Source organism: Macadamia integrifolia, chromosome 14, assembly GCF_013358625.1.
Source record: "Macadamia integrifolia cultivar HAES 741 chromosome 14, SCU_Mint_v3, whole genome shotgun sequence".
NCBI classification, from domain to species: Eukaryota; Viridiplantae; Streptophyta; class Magnoliopsida; order Proteales; family Proteaceae; genus Macadamia; species Macadamia integrifolia.
Genome location: NC_056570.1, coordinates 27,855,917 through 27,869,145, shown reverse-complemented (window position 1 = coordinate 27,869,145; position 13,229 = coordinate 27,855,917). Strand labels below are relative to the sequence as shown.

Here is a 13,229-nt window from a genome sequence, read left to right as displayed (position 1 = left end):
ATGCGAGCCTTGTTCTACTGTGCCCACGGAGCCTTAAACCCTCAAGGCAAGGCAGGTTTTCTTTGGTCTTGAACTCACTGTTTGCTCGAGAACGAATTAAAAATTCTTTGATTATGTTTGACTTTTATTGCATTATTCCTAAGCTGTGTTTAATACTAAAGAGTAAGGGTGTCAATTGATTCAGTTCAAGGTAGAGTCTGTGGAAACCAAATAAGGGTCTATTTTTTAAACCATAACCATATTGACTTGAGTCGTTTTTAATTCGGTTTTAATCTGATTTGTATTTGATTGAGATCCTATTTTAGGTGGTTGGGTCAATTTTTTACATCTTCATCAATAAAGAAAACTCTTTATTTGTTAGGATCTTAATCCTCCAAAAAATTTCCAAACATTAAAAAAGAATATAATTTATCTTCCATAGTGATTAAAATATTAAACAATGTATATGATTTATTCAGTTTTAAAATGGGTAATTAGTTTCAGTTTCAATCATAAAACCCAAGTTGAATCAAATCAAATCGAGAAAAGATTCCAGATTTTAAGATCAAAACTGAACCGATTTATTGATTTCAGGGTAGTGACTAGTGACTAGTGAGTATATCATCAACAATAAATGCTAAATTCTATGAAACACGGATCTAAAATGTATTTACTAACTAGATTCTAACACACTGCTTTTCAACTTGTTGCAATTAACCACGCTGAAACCTTCACTTTTCAATCAGGAGAAGGCGAGCATAGATGTGAGCTAAGTGGCCCATACGCAACACCAAGAACATCAGAGAAAATGCATCTGAGTCTCTGACATTCTGGACCCTACTTCATGTAAACAAGCTCAGTATTCCCGAGTCCATTATCGAATATAAAAGTTGGGCAAGAGAACCATGTCCGCTCGTACAACCACTGTGCCAACAGATACACCAATGAGAAACCGTGCAGACTGCAGAAGCATATGAAACACACTTTCCAGCCATTATACCACATAGGCATGTTATAGGCAGTTTAAAATTTTGCTCATGACCATTCAAGGCATATGTGAGGTAGGGTTTGTCAGGCATTTGTCAAGTGCATTGTGCTTATGGAATTTGATTAGATCAGAATCGATCCAGCCACTTCGGATCGGCCAATTCATGCTTGATTCTAAGGGTTCAGGCCAGTTCCCAGACTATTCCGGCTGAATTGGAATTGGAATCCATAGACTGCTCACAGGAATTTTGTGAATGAAAAATCATCCTTCCTATGCCTGGAAGCAACATTACAGGCACACTAATTACAAGGATAAGCAACTACAAGTTTTTTTGAACTGGCAGCCTGCAACCCAATTCTGCAAGAAAACTTGTCATACCATTTGTATTAAATCTCAACAACAGCAACACAAATCAGCAAGTAGAAAACCAAATTTGAAACCCTGGATTTGCAAGGAAAAAAAAAAACTTCAAACAGGAATGAAGAAGATTTCCACAAAAGTTAGCTTGCCTAAAGCATCAATTTCCTAGATAACTCTTGATAATAAACAACATGACTAACAAAACAAGTTCACAGACCACTGCCAATGGCATGCTTTAAATTTTGACAAGAGACCATCCAACCTCACCTATGTTCATTGCGCTGCCAGATACCACCTCAACCAATCTGTCTCAGCAACTATCAGATATCCCAGTCCAGCATCACTAGAGTTATATCATTGATCACTTATAATACCCACATTTTACTCTTACAACTCTTCACCTACCAGTTGGGCTTCACCAACTGATGGCAATCATGCTGATTAGGGCGGCAAAAAACTGAAATCAGTCTTCACGTTCATGGCGTGCATTAAATATGAATGCTTCAGCTCGTAGTTGATTCTGCTATGGTTGCCTGGGAGAGAGAAGGCAGAAATAGAACTTCCCACCACTCACCCTCAACTTCAACTATTATATACAAGAAAATGTTACATTTTCTTCTGAAATTTGTATGGTTAGCAGGTAAGCACCTCAGGAAGAGCAAGACAGCATGCCCACACCAGGCCGGTAAGCCCATGCAGGAGGTAATCGTGCATATTTCTCCATTCCCGGTTGATCATCATATGGCCGTTCCATAACCTTGAGCAGCCTACGGACCTCTTCAAAGTCGCCTTGCTCTGCTGCATCTATTGCACTTTGACATAAATAGTTCCGTAGAACATATTTGGGGTTTACAGAATTCATCGCAGCCTTCCTCTGCTCATACGGGACGCCACTAGCAGCAAGCTTCAGGAACAGAAAAGTTGAATATAAAAACAATTGAAGCCACAAATGATGAAATCTACACTAATAAGTAGCCATTACCGACAGTATAAATATTAGTCCTGTAGGGGGAAAAAAATGGATCTTTAAACCATTCAAGAAAAAAATTTGATAACAACGAAGGAACAAAGAAAAACTGGACCCAGATTATTCTGAAGAAACAAGCTCAAACTTTATGACCAGATCCATCCAGCTATGATTTAGGTGTGGAATCATCTCTAAAATTGGCTCTCAAAATTCAGGTGTGGGGTTCTATATCCTCATTGAAAGCACCCCTCCCCCCTTCCCTCTCTACATGAACATGTATACATATATTGTATTAACAAAATCAAGCATTCAAATCAGCCTCCCTGTAACCACACATACATACACGATATGTACAAATAATGTATATGGCTGTACAGGTGTTCCAAACTTTTGGAGCTTTTAAAACTAAAAATATTCTTCTACCAAGACTAAAAATCTTCACTTTTTCTTTGCTCCAAACTCTTACTCCACTCTGCAATCCGGATGGTTAGATGTTCAAACCAACAGAAATTTTGGGGGAGGGGGGGTGGTGGGGGGGGGAAATTTACGAAGTCAAAACTATTTCTTTTTTTTTTTTTTTTTTTGGGGGGTGGGGGGGGGGGGGTGTTTTGTTCATGCCAGATTGTAAGTTGTGACCCAAGTAAAGTAATTTCACCTCCAGCCAGGCTTGGTTTTTAATGTTTTACCATGTTGGCTCAGGCAGTTTTTTTCACATTCAAACAAACACAAAGGTGACGTATGACCATTAACATGATTTACTATGCAATGCATGCATGAATATCATACGCATATACATCCATTATAAGTAAGCTAAGGTTTTATTTGGGTTTTCTCAAGCCAGGCCTTATGGTTGAACTGGGGACTTTGGGAGGTGGGGGATTGCATCACAAAAGCATCAACCCAAACCCAACCCATCCCAACCTCAGGTTGTCTTTTTAGCCCACCAAACCTAGGGCATGAAAGATCCAGCCCAACTGAAACACCCCACACAGCCGGGGGGTGGGGGGCAACCTGCTCATGTGCTCACCCGAATTCATACAAAAATAAAATGAATAAGTGGATGTGTGGAAAAGTTTACCAGAGGCTCCATTGTTTCTATTTCAAAAGGAAGAAAAGGGAAATCTTCCTGTAAAATAGGATTTTCCCAGTTTGTTTTAGCATAAAATACCCAGGAAAAAAAAAAAGGCATTAAAAAGCAGAAGATTTTTACAGGGAGGAAAATTTTCATGTAAAATGCCCATTTGCATAGAAAATTTGACAACAAAACAAACAGGGCCAGAAAGATTCCAGATCAGAGAACATTCCTAAAATGCACCTAATCCCCCCACTCTCTGAAGCAAAATTTACCATGGGGGAAGAATAACAGAAAAAAAAACACAGGAAAATAAAATCCACTTGTAAAATTAGAATTATATGAAACAAATACACAAAAGCCAGGAAATTTCAGCTAGCTAGTGCCACAGCGAGATCATTATACCTCTTGTATATAGCTCTTAACCCAGCCAATCCATGCTTCCTTGCGCTCCTTGCCGATATCTAGTAAAGCAGACTTAAGTGGAACCAGCAGCTGGTCTTCAGAGATGTTAGGGTCTGCTTTAATATTAGAAAGCAACCGGAAGAAATTTATGTAATCAACTTTATCAACTGCCATGTTGTTGAGAAGTTTATTGATCAACTGTTTATTGTATCTTGGAAGGCCAAGTTTACGGGTCATTATATTTTGATACTCATCCATGAATTTGGTTCCATATCTGTTAGAAATCAGGCATCATCATTAGTAGTCAAAAAAATTTCAGATGTCTTCCCATTAGACGAGTGTCAAACTATAGTTAACATACCTCTCCATGGCAAAGTTTGCTTCCTCCTTATTAATTAAATCTGCAGCTGATAGAGTTGCAGTGAACTGTGAAACATTCCATAGGCCAATGTCTGGTTGATTTGCAAAACAGTACCTTCTCCCTGGAAGATCTGTAGTATTTGGGGTGAAACTTGGATCAAAAGCATCCAGAAAGCCAAAGGGACCATAATCAATGGTGAGACCAAGAACACTCATGTTATCAGTATTCAGCACACCATGGGTGAATCCGACTCCCTGCCAGCTTGCAACCAACGAAGCAGTTCGCTCGGCAACTTCAACTGCCCAAGCTGAATCATCCACAATTGAAAGTGCACAGCTGTTAACATGGAATCCTCAAGAAAACTTATTTTTTCAAGAATAAAGGTGGGTTAGTCATTTCAGGGACAAGTTGTCTGGTCTGTCCTCTGTAAATGGTGAGTTGGATGGTGTGCAACTTATTTTCTACATGTCCACTGGTCCTTCTATAGTTCAGAATCATAGCATTCCAGTGTTGTGAAACAGATGGGAGGATGTGAAATATTTTTCTTCTGATTTAAATGTAGTTTAGGTCTTTGGCCTGAAGCACTCGATTTCCCCCAATGAATTTAACTCAAACCCATGCACGTGGTTGGGGATTGATCAATTGTCTTGATATACACCATATGTAAGACGTACAGAATGTTACACCTAATTATACATGGCTCTACCTGACATAGACCAAGAATTTTTCTTTTTAAAAGTATAGAGTCAGTAAATATCTGAGGCAAAAATTAATCTGATTAGCATACAATATGAGTGAATGTCTACGAACTTGCAGAGCATCCAGCACATGCAGGTGCACAGATACTTGATCTGAAGACTGAGTAAACAAGAATAATACCTGCATACTTGTTGGACGTCAAATCCACAACAGAAGAACCTTCCGCAGCACTCTGGAAAGATAGGCTCTCACTCTTTCTCATCTTGTCAATATGAGGAAAGTGATGCCGGATGGTGTAGTCCACCAAAACACGAACAATGTCAAGGTCTTCTTTGCCTCTGGAGGCATGTATTTGGTATGAACCAAAGCGTAGAAAGGATTGAGCTACTCTACAGACAATTGCACCAGGTTCTTCCTTCGGATTACCACTGCATTGACAAAACAATCATATATAAAGGTTTGGTAATAATTTATCATCGTTGCAGTACAGATTACAGAAGCCACATAACTCCTGTTATTTCAAGGTTCAACAAGCAAACAAGTTCCATCCAGAGATTCTTTCTAATTCAAAAATTGAATTAATGATTAAGCCAGGTGGAAATTTTAATGGTTTCTTTGACAGCCCAAATATCTTCCCTGTGGCATCTCTGTTGGGGCTCAAATTTTGTTGAGATGTTTCCCACGTTATCAATTATCCATCTGGTAAATTTCAGCCTAGAAAAACCATTTTGACGTGGAGATATAAAGATTTAAAAATTGGTTGGAAATCCAACTTTGGTATAACTTTGCTTTCAGTAAGGAAAATATGGACAGATAGGAGTCTTGACATGGTGTGCCATACAAAGCATATGGACAAGTTATTTGACATGTGGCCCATCTAAGAGGACTTCCCCTCCAATGATTGGTTTGAAAATTCCCAGGAAATAAAGTATCCCAATGGCAAGTAGCTTCATCCTTTTTCAAGACTTACTCATAGAACATGTCCCTGGATACATATTTGCCAGTTGTGACAAGACAAAGTGCACGGGTTGTTGGGATTCCCAAGCTGTGCATTGCTTCACTGCAGAGGAACTCCCGGATACTACTACGCAGAACTGCCAGGCCATCTGCAAACCTGCTGTATGGAGTCTTACCAGAACCTTTGAGCTGCAGCTCCCACCTCTCACCTCGAGAATTCAGAAGCTCCCCAAGAGTTACTACACGACCATCACCCAACTGACCAGCCCACGTGCCAAACTGATGTCCTCCATAGCATTGGGAATAAGGCAACCTTTAAAAGTGAATTGCAATTACGTAAGAACAATCCTGGAGAATTCAATGGCTACACAGTGTGTTCTAAATTACAAAAATGTCAAACGAGAAAGAAAATTTAATCTTTTGAAACTTACCCTCCCACTAAAGGAGATGCCCCTGAGAATATTAGTGGGAAATCTGGCCTCTCAAATCTGAAACCCCAATATATGCCAGTATGTCACAGTTAGTCCCATTGTTAATGATGCACAATGTTCACAAAGTACCAAAATTTTAAGGAACTCCAACAGAAAACTAATAACACAGGAAATCAATCTAAAAGGGTAGTTTATAGCCCTTAGTTCTTATAAGATGTGCAGAGTTGGAATCATGGGATGCAAATCTCATCCATTTTCTAAGATTGAATAAAGAAAAATTCTAAGTAGACATAATACGGTGAATAGGCATTTTAAGGTTTGACCAGTATCAAGAACACTAGTAATTTTTGACATTTTTGTATGTAAAATAACAGCATTTAGTGAGACTTGAACTTCCAGTAAGCAAAATGCTCACTCTTTAAAATCCAAATCAAGCAACTCAGCGACTGATTCTGACCATGCAACAAGTTGAGGGTTCTCCACTTCAGCAGATGGAGACACTTTTGTGTAACAAGCACGCAGTACCTGAAATCAAAGATAAATAACAAATGTATCAGTTGAGATATGAGACACAAGAATCATTTTCATTTACCTAGGCTACCTAGCCTATTGACCAATTCAGAGTCTCTGAGCTCCAGAGAAGCCAAATAAAATCAACACAGAGTGAAAGAAATCAAAAGAGGACTAGTAATCAATGATGGGCAATAAAAATAACTGAAATAATGTAGGAACGATACCAACTCAACTCAAATCTTGGGGTATCACACAAGTTCGTTAGAATGACCTGCAATGTAAAATAGGTGCCATCCTATGAGCTAAGAAAAATGTTAAATAGCAGCAGTCAGCAGATAGTAAAGAAAGTATTAGCAGTACTTTCAATCTATTAAAATTAACAGATAAATTTCAGCCTAAAGGGGAAAACTTGATGAGCCTTCTGGATCTATCAACTATAACTGGCAGCAACTCAAATAGACATGGAGAGAAGCTGCATCTCCATGAGCAAGAAGTGACATCAAAGCTAAGCTCCATAGGCCAACGGAGTATTCTAGAAGGCTAACATCACCGAAGAAATTTCCATCAGCTTCTAATAGCAATAATAACAGGGGAAAAATTAAGAACATAGGAAATAAGAGACTCAGAAGTCAGAAGACCCAAAGCCCAAAGCATGGGGAAGTAATCCCAATCCCAGCCATGATTTCATCCAGATCCAAAGAACAAACTACCAACTCCCCCACACCCAACCCCCCCCCCCAAAAAAAAAAAAAAACCCACAAAAAACCATAAAAATTTTAATCTCTGGCTGTGGTAGTAGACCCTCAAAACAACAAGACAAGTAGCCTTAGCTTTCTTCCACACGGAATATAGAGATAACTTAGCTCCTTCATTGCAAAAACATTTCAACGAGTGACAATCCCATTAATTTAGAGTGGAATAAGTCTTAATGTCACAATTTGCACAATTCCATTATTTTGGTGTCATTAGAAAGGTTATTCAATTTCCTTTCCAATTAAGTAACAACAGAAAAATAACTTAAAAGGGGGAGGGGGGGCAATGAGCTTGAAATCATGTGATTTGGATCCGATTCAAGCAATATGGCCAATGTATGGGTTCGTGAAGGGAAATACTATCTTTTGGTCATAGTAGTGATTTGCTTCTTTATTTGAGTCCATGTTGATCGGGGATAGAAAGGTCAACAAACTTCTTCAATAGATTTTAATTCTTTAAATAAATATCAAATTTATTCCATAGGAAACAGCTCTTGATGTTATTATTCTAGCAAGAAAATTTACTCCTTGCTAGTCCTGCGGCACTGAATTTGTTTCTGCTGTTTCTTCTACAGTCTTTTTTTTTTTTTAAGGACTATATCCAAACTACTGTTTTAGGATTTCATACTTGATGTAGCAACTAATCACTGTACATCATGAAAGAGAATCGGTAAAAGAGGGCTAATCACTGTCCAGCATGAATCTTTCAACCAAACAAAAAATTTAATTAGGAATCTTTACTTGCTAACAAAGAGGGCAGATCCCCATGTTAGTTCTAAACATGGTTCAGCATCTCAGTCAGAACTTGCAGTTTTGACTGAGATAGAAACCGAGACGAAACTTTGAATCAATTACTGATTTATACCAAGTTTCGACCAGTTTCAGCTTGGTTTCGACCTCATTTTGCACATTTCGGTAGTTTCGACTAGTTTTGACCAGCCCATGACATGTCGAGTTTTGCCCAGGTTTTGACCGTTTCGACCCATATGGCTATACCATGCCCGAAACCAGCCTCAAGATCGAGATGTCGATCCTTGGTTCTAACTAAAGTTAAACAAATCCTAACTAACGCGTAATGAGCCCCACAACTACAACTACTCATTAAAATATTAATTTTCGTATACCCAATACCCTAAGTTTGCTTCATAATTCAGTTTCAGTGACTTCAGTTCATTATGCATACAAACATAAAAGACAAAGGCCCAAACCCTACTCATATCAAAACAGCCTTTGTTCTTAACTTGTGACCTTACCAGTGACCCAAATCCTAAAAGTCCTAAAAACCATGACATTATACTTAGGATATCTCCATTGATAGTTGACCAAGAATGGACCAATAATTCTTGAGTATCACACGATTCACCAGCATGTGCACATAGGAGTGAGATAGGTTGCATAATTCAAAACTAGAGAAACCACAACCTTTTAAAGGTATATAGTGGCCGTAACTGTCACATCGCCTACAAAACATCGAACTCAAGTCTTTCATACACCCATTAACCATTTTTCTTGGCTTTTAGCCCTTCCATAGGTGGATTAACCCCCACAATTAGACACGTGACTTCATACCTGAGCCGAAATCAGCTGTTGCAGCAGTTGTGTTAATGGATATTGAAGAAACATCAAGTCTTAATGAAAACTTATTAAGCCTGTAGTTATGCACTTCCTCCCAAACACTTAGTTTAGCTGCACAGAATTTCTCATCATGCCACCCAAAGCCAAATCATCTCCAGAAGACTGGGACAAACATTTCAAGTATAATCTCCCGGAGCAATGAGGACCACTGATCCTCAATCTAAAACCTCTGCGCAAAACCAGAAACCAACCAGCCCTAAAAGGCTTCTCAATCACTTAGCACTTGGAAAGAACCCCTGAGACCCATCAGTAACGTAAACGTATGGTGTCAGGTCCCAATATGAACCTCATAAAACAGAAGTACAGGTACAAAAAGCTATATTGTCAACCAGTGGTGATGAGAGAAATCTTCTGAGTTCAAATGCGGCAGCCAAGTAATTAAAAAGATTGTTAATAACCCCTCTCCGCCTAGCCCACGGCAGGAAAACATATTCAACTTCTAGTTCGGATCGACACAGTAGCTATTCAAAGACAAAATCAAAGAAACGTCTATATAAATGGAGGATGAAATATTTCAGCTCAATATGTGTAAAATATAATCCATATCAGGTCTTGGAGACACTGAGCACCAGATGACTACAAAATGCAATTCCCCGACAGGCATTCGATAAATAAGTTCCTCATTTCTCAACCAAAACAAAAAAAAATTGTATCATTAAAAGAAAAAAATTATCATTCCGACTAAGACTTAATCACGACGACAACGGAACACGAAATTCTGCCTTAAGATCAGTCCTGGGCAACCAATGAATCGCTTCCTAATCCGCCAAATCCAGAACAGATAAAGCAAAAAATTGACACAGATATGGAGAAATGGAATTCTTACCGGTCGCGGAATCGTATCGGTTCTGGGATCCCCAGGCAACTCTCTCACGAAGGAATGATCCCAGTTAAGATCTTCGAGCTTCAAGGGGATCTTCTTGTCTCCAGTTAAACTCTGGTTTTTCAGATTATCGGTGATAGACTCCACCGACAAACTCGAATCAGCTGTAGAAGAATCCATTGAAACGCGACTCTGGAAAAACGCTTGCCGTCTGAAGCGGTGGTCTCGCCGTCTCAAAGAAATATTGAACCACAGAGCTGTGATTGTGGAAAAACACCAACACGCGAGTTTAATGTGTGTCAACCGGTACGGTATCCTGTATTTGATACGGTTTTGGTACGATACTTTTTTTAGTATTAGAAATCCATTCATAAAATACTATGGAATACAAAGCATATAAAATATAAAGGCATGAGTGACACAAGGCTGCGGTACGAAACCCCAAGAGCCAAGGAATGGAATATGATCATGTTGTTTGACATGTTAGAAACAATGATCTTCCCACCTAGGGTATGGACGAAGCTAAAAGATTCCCTAGTAAACTCATTGTAGATACAATAACAATTAACTACAAATTCCTCTTTCACGAGAGAGGGATGTAGAGCCAAAATAGGCCAATTAGAGCCACATGCCAGACACGAAACGTCATAGTATGCATAAGACCCAATGCAATCTAGGGTTGGACAAAACCAAAAGCCACCCTAAAAAATATACTGTAAGCACATCCAACAATAAAAAAAAGACTCTAAGCACAGCTAGCCAGCCAGCCAGCCAGCCAGCCAGCAAGCAAGCATAGGAAATGGAAAACATAATGAGAGAGTCCTCACTCCACACCAAGTTGTATCATCACCAAAGGATTAGATGCAAGGCATGCGTGACATGGGGGACAATCAGATGTTGGCCAGATGCAGAGATCGTCAGGAATGGATCCATGCCAAAGCGGAGACCATACACGTGTGGTGTCCGCAAGTCAGAATCAATTGGCATAACCTCCCATATGCTCCCGGAGAGGATATCATCAGCGCAGCACCACTCATTGGCTTCATCTACAATCAACACACCATATAGGACTCTTATCATCGAGAACCCATTAGTAGTGGTGTATCTCGATCACGCGAGGTTAGTGTCGCCAAAGACATCAAGATTCTTACAGCTGAGCAAAGCAAAAAGATTTAGCTTTACTACAAGAACCATCTCCCAAGTGAAAACCAAAATGCCCTCCTCATCATCGCCAACGACGAGGATCAACATATGAAGATCGATTTCGACCACTTTACCAGTGCCTTCACAAAACCTGCCCATCTTCAACTGAAAGTGGCAGATAACTCTTAATGAATCGAAGATCCAGCAGCACGGCATGTCGGGGAGATCAAGCTTTAACCCATTTAAGTCCGACTTGGACTCAGCGAACAACACCTGTACTGTTGCACAGGGGAGAGGAGGGTGAGCCGCACCTACAGCATCTTTGGAAAAGAAGAAAAATAGATGGAGAGGACGCATGGAAAGCATCGAGGAGGTTTCGGGCCAAATCCATCTCCACCTGCACTTCCAACGCATCGTCGTCACCATCGTCAGAATCGTCCACGTCGTTGCCTGATAAGCAAGCAAGAAGCATGGTGGAAAAAAAAAAGGCACTCACAAGCAACATAATAAGAAAAAAAGGAAAGAAGAGGTCAGGGGGACCTAACGGAAGCTAACACTGACCAAAAACGACTGACCAGAAGAAAGAATCGTACTTATAGCAATAACGATATTCCCCATTTTGGGGCAGTCGATGGTTTTGGTACGATACATTGTACAATTTTTTTCCCATTTTTTCCCCTTATATGTATATGCGGTATTTTGATATGATATTCAATATGATTTCAGTAATTTGGTCCATGCTATAATATTTTATTATAAATAACGATATTGTACCGAGGAAATAATCATTTTGTCATACCGAATCTCGTCTACTATGGATTTAGTATTGAATTGACACCTGTAGTTTAAACTTTAAAGAACCTCCATTTACATACGAGGGGATCTAAGTTTTTTCACTTGAGTTCAGAGGTGGCCTACTTCTACCACATGGACCCCAAGTCTTTCATCAAAAGATGATCCTTATTAAGGCTCAACTGTTGGATTAGACGTGAGATTGAAATTTGTCTTTATGTGGAAAATTAGAGAAGCCCACCTTGGGGATGAGCTTCTAACTTAATGGCAAGCAGCTAGGCAATTAGTCTCTAATAAAAGTTCAGAGAAAGTCAAAGGTTTGACCCTCTTACCCCAGTGGGTCTTAATATAATAGTAAATAGGTTATTAAATAATAAGTATGGCTTCATGGTCCCCTTTGTTAACCCCTCGTGGGTCCTTTTTTGGCCCCCTCGTGGGTCCTTTTTTGGCCCCTTGTGTGGGTCTCTGTTTAGCACGAGTGTGAATCTTGCAAAAAAATAGAGAAACCCAGACTATGGATTGTTTGAGGCCTGATTTTGAAGTTTTGAACGATATATATCTTGTTGGGCATCGAGCTAGTCTTATTTAAAATCTCATGAGGCCCATTATCAACCATATGCACTTTAACATTAATGCAAATATATGAATAAATGTATTGATATTGTATCAGTCGTAATGGCCAATACATATCAATGCGACTATAGACCGATAATGATACAATACCTACCTATCAATAGTATATGCCAATACATGGCTGTTTTTTAAATTTTATTTAATCATAGATAGATATAACTTGATATCAAATTGATACGAATGTATCAATACATGTATTACTAGAGATTGATAAGACCAACAATCCCGATACCTATAACTTTGTGCAAATCCATACATATTTGTATCACATTTATAGGGGATGAACACATAAATGTGGCTCCCTTATGTGTTCATAGGTCGCTAGCTGCAACTCGCCTCTAATGCACTTATGTAGATTTGTAATATATTGTTTTGTGCGTCTGCGTAAGCCTGTAATGTCCTGCTTTGTGTGCCTTTTCCAATTATGCTCCTCTTGTGCCATATTTTCCATGTATGAAAACAATATAACAAAGAAAGTTTCTTTGCATAATGTCAAACACATACACATCATGAGTTGCTTTGATACCATATGATGGATTTTAAACATTCTTAATTTATGCATAAATAAATCTTTAGACTTACCTCCATTTAGTCCCAAAGTTATGTTTAACCTCTTACGTGATGTCTCGGATATCTCCTTCTTTATAGATGTGTTATTGTAGAAGTTCTAGTTATTATACTCTGGTTACAAGCGCTAGTTCAGGTGTCCCCCCCCCCCA

The 13,229-nt window shown here is 39.1% G+C and overlaps 1 protein-coding gene across 1 annotated transcript; it reads right to left on the bottom strand.

Annotated features, from left to right (window-relative positions):
* Positions 1-1,455: 1,455 nt before the first annotated feature.
* Positions 1,456-10,214, bottom strand: LOC122060392 (protein adenylyltransferase SelO-like). The gene is made up of 9 exons (XM_042623471.1): positions 9,946-10,214; positions 6,635-6,744; positions 6,220-6,276; positions 5,802-6,101; positions 5,012-5,259; positions 4,133-4,439; positions 3,772-4,045; positions 1,976-2,231; positions 1,456-1,860 (listed from the first exon to the last, which is right to left on the bottom strand). Exons 1-8 carry the CDS (start codon positions 10,120-10,122, stop codon positions 1,977-1,979), a joined length of 1,728 nt encoding a protein of 575 aa, XP_042479405.1. The 5' UTR covers positions 10,123-10,214; the 3' UTR covers positions 1,456-1,860; position 1,976.
* Between the last annotated feature and the right edge of the window lie 3,015 nt (positions 10,215-13,229).

Excerpts from the sequence above, each read along its gene's own strand:
- LOC122060392 (XM_042623471.1), bottom strand. The coding sequence starts at position 10,122 with ATGGATTCTTCTACAGCTGATTCGAGTTTGTCGGTGGAGTCTATCACC. Across the intron at positions 6,277-6,634 it reads CTTGATTTGGATTTTAAAGA|ATTTGAGAGGCCAGATTTCC; the intron begins GTGAGCATTTTG and ends TTGGGGTTTCAG. Across the intron at positions 5,260-5,801 it reads TCCAGGGACATGTTCTATGA|TGGTAATCCGAAGGAAGAAC; the intron begins GTAAGTCTTGAA and ends TTGTCAATGCAG.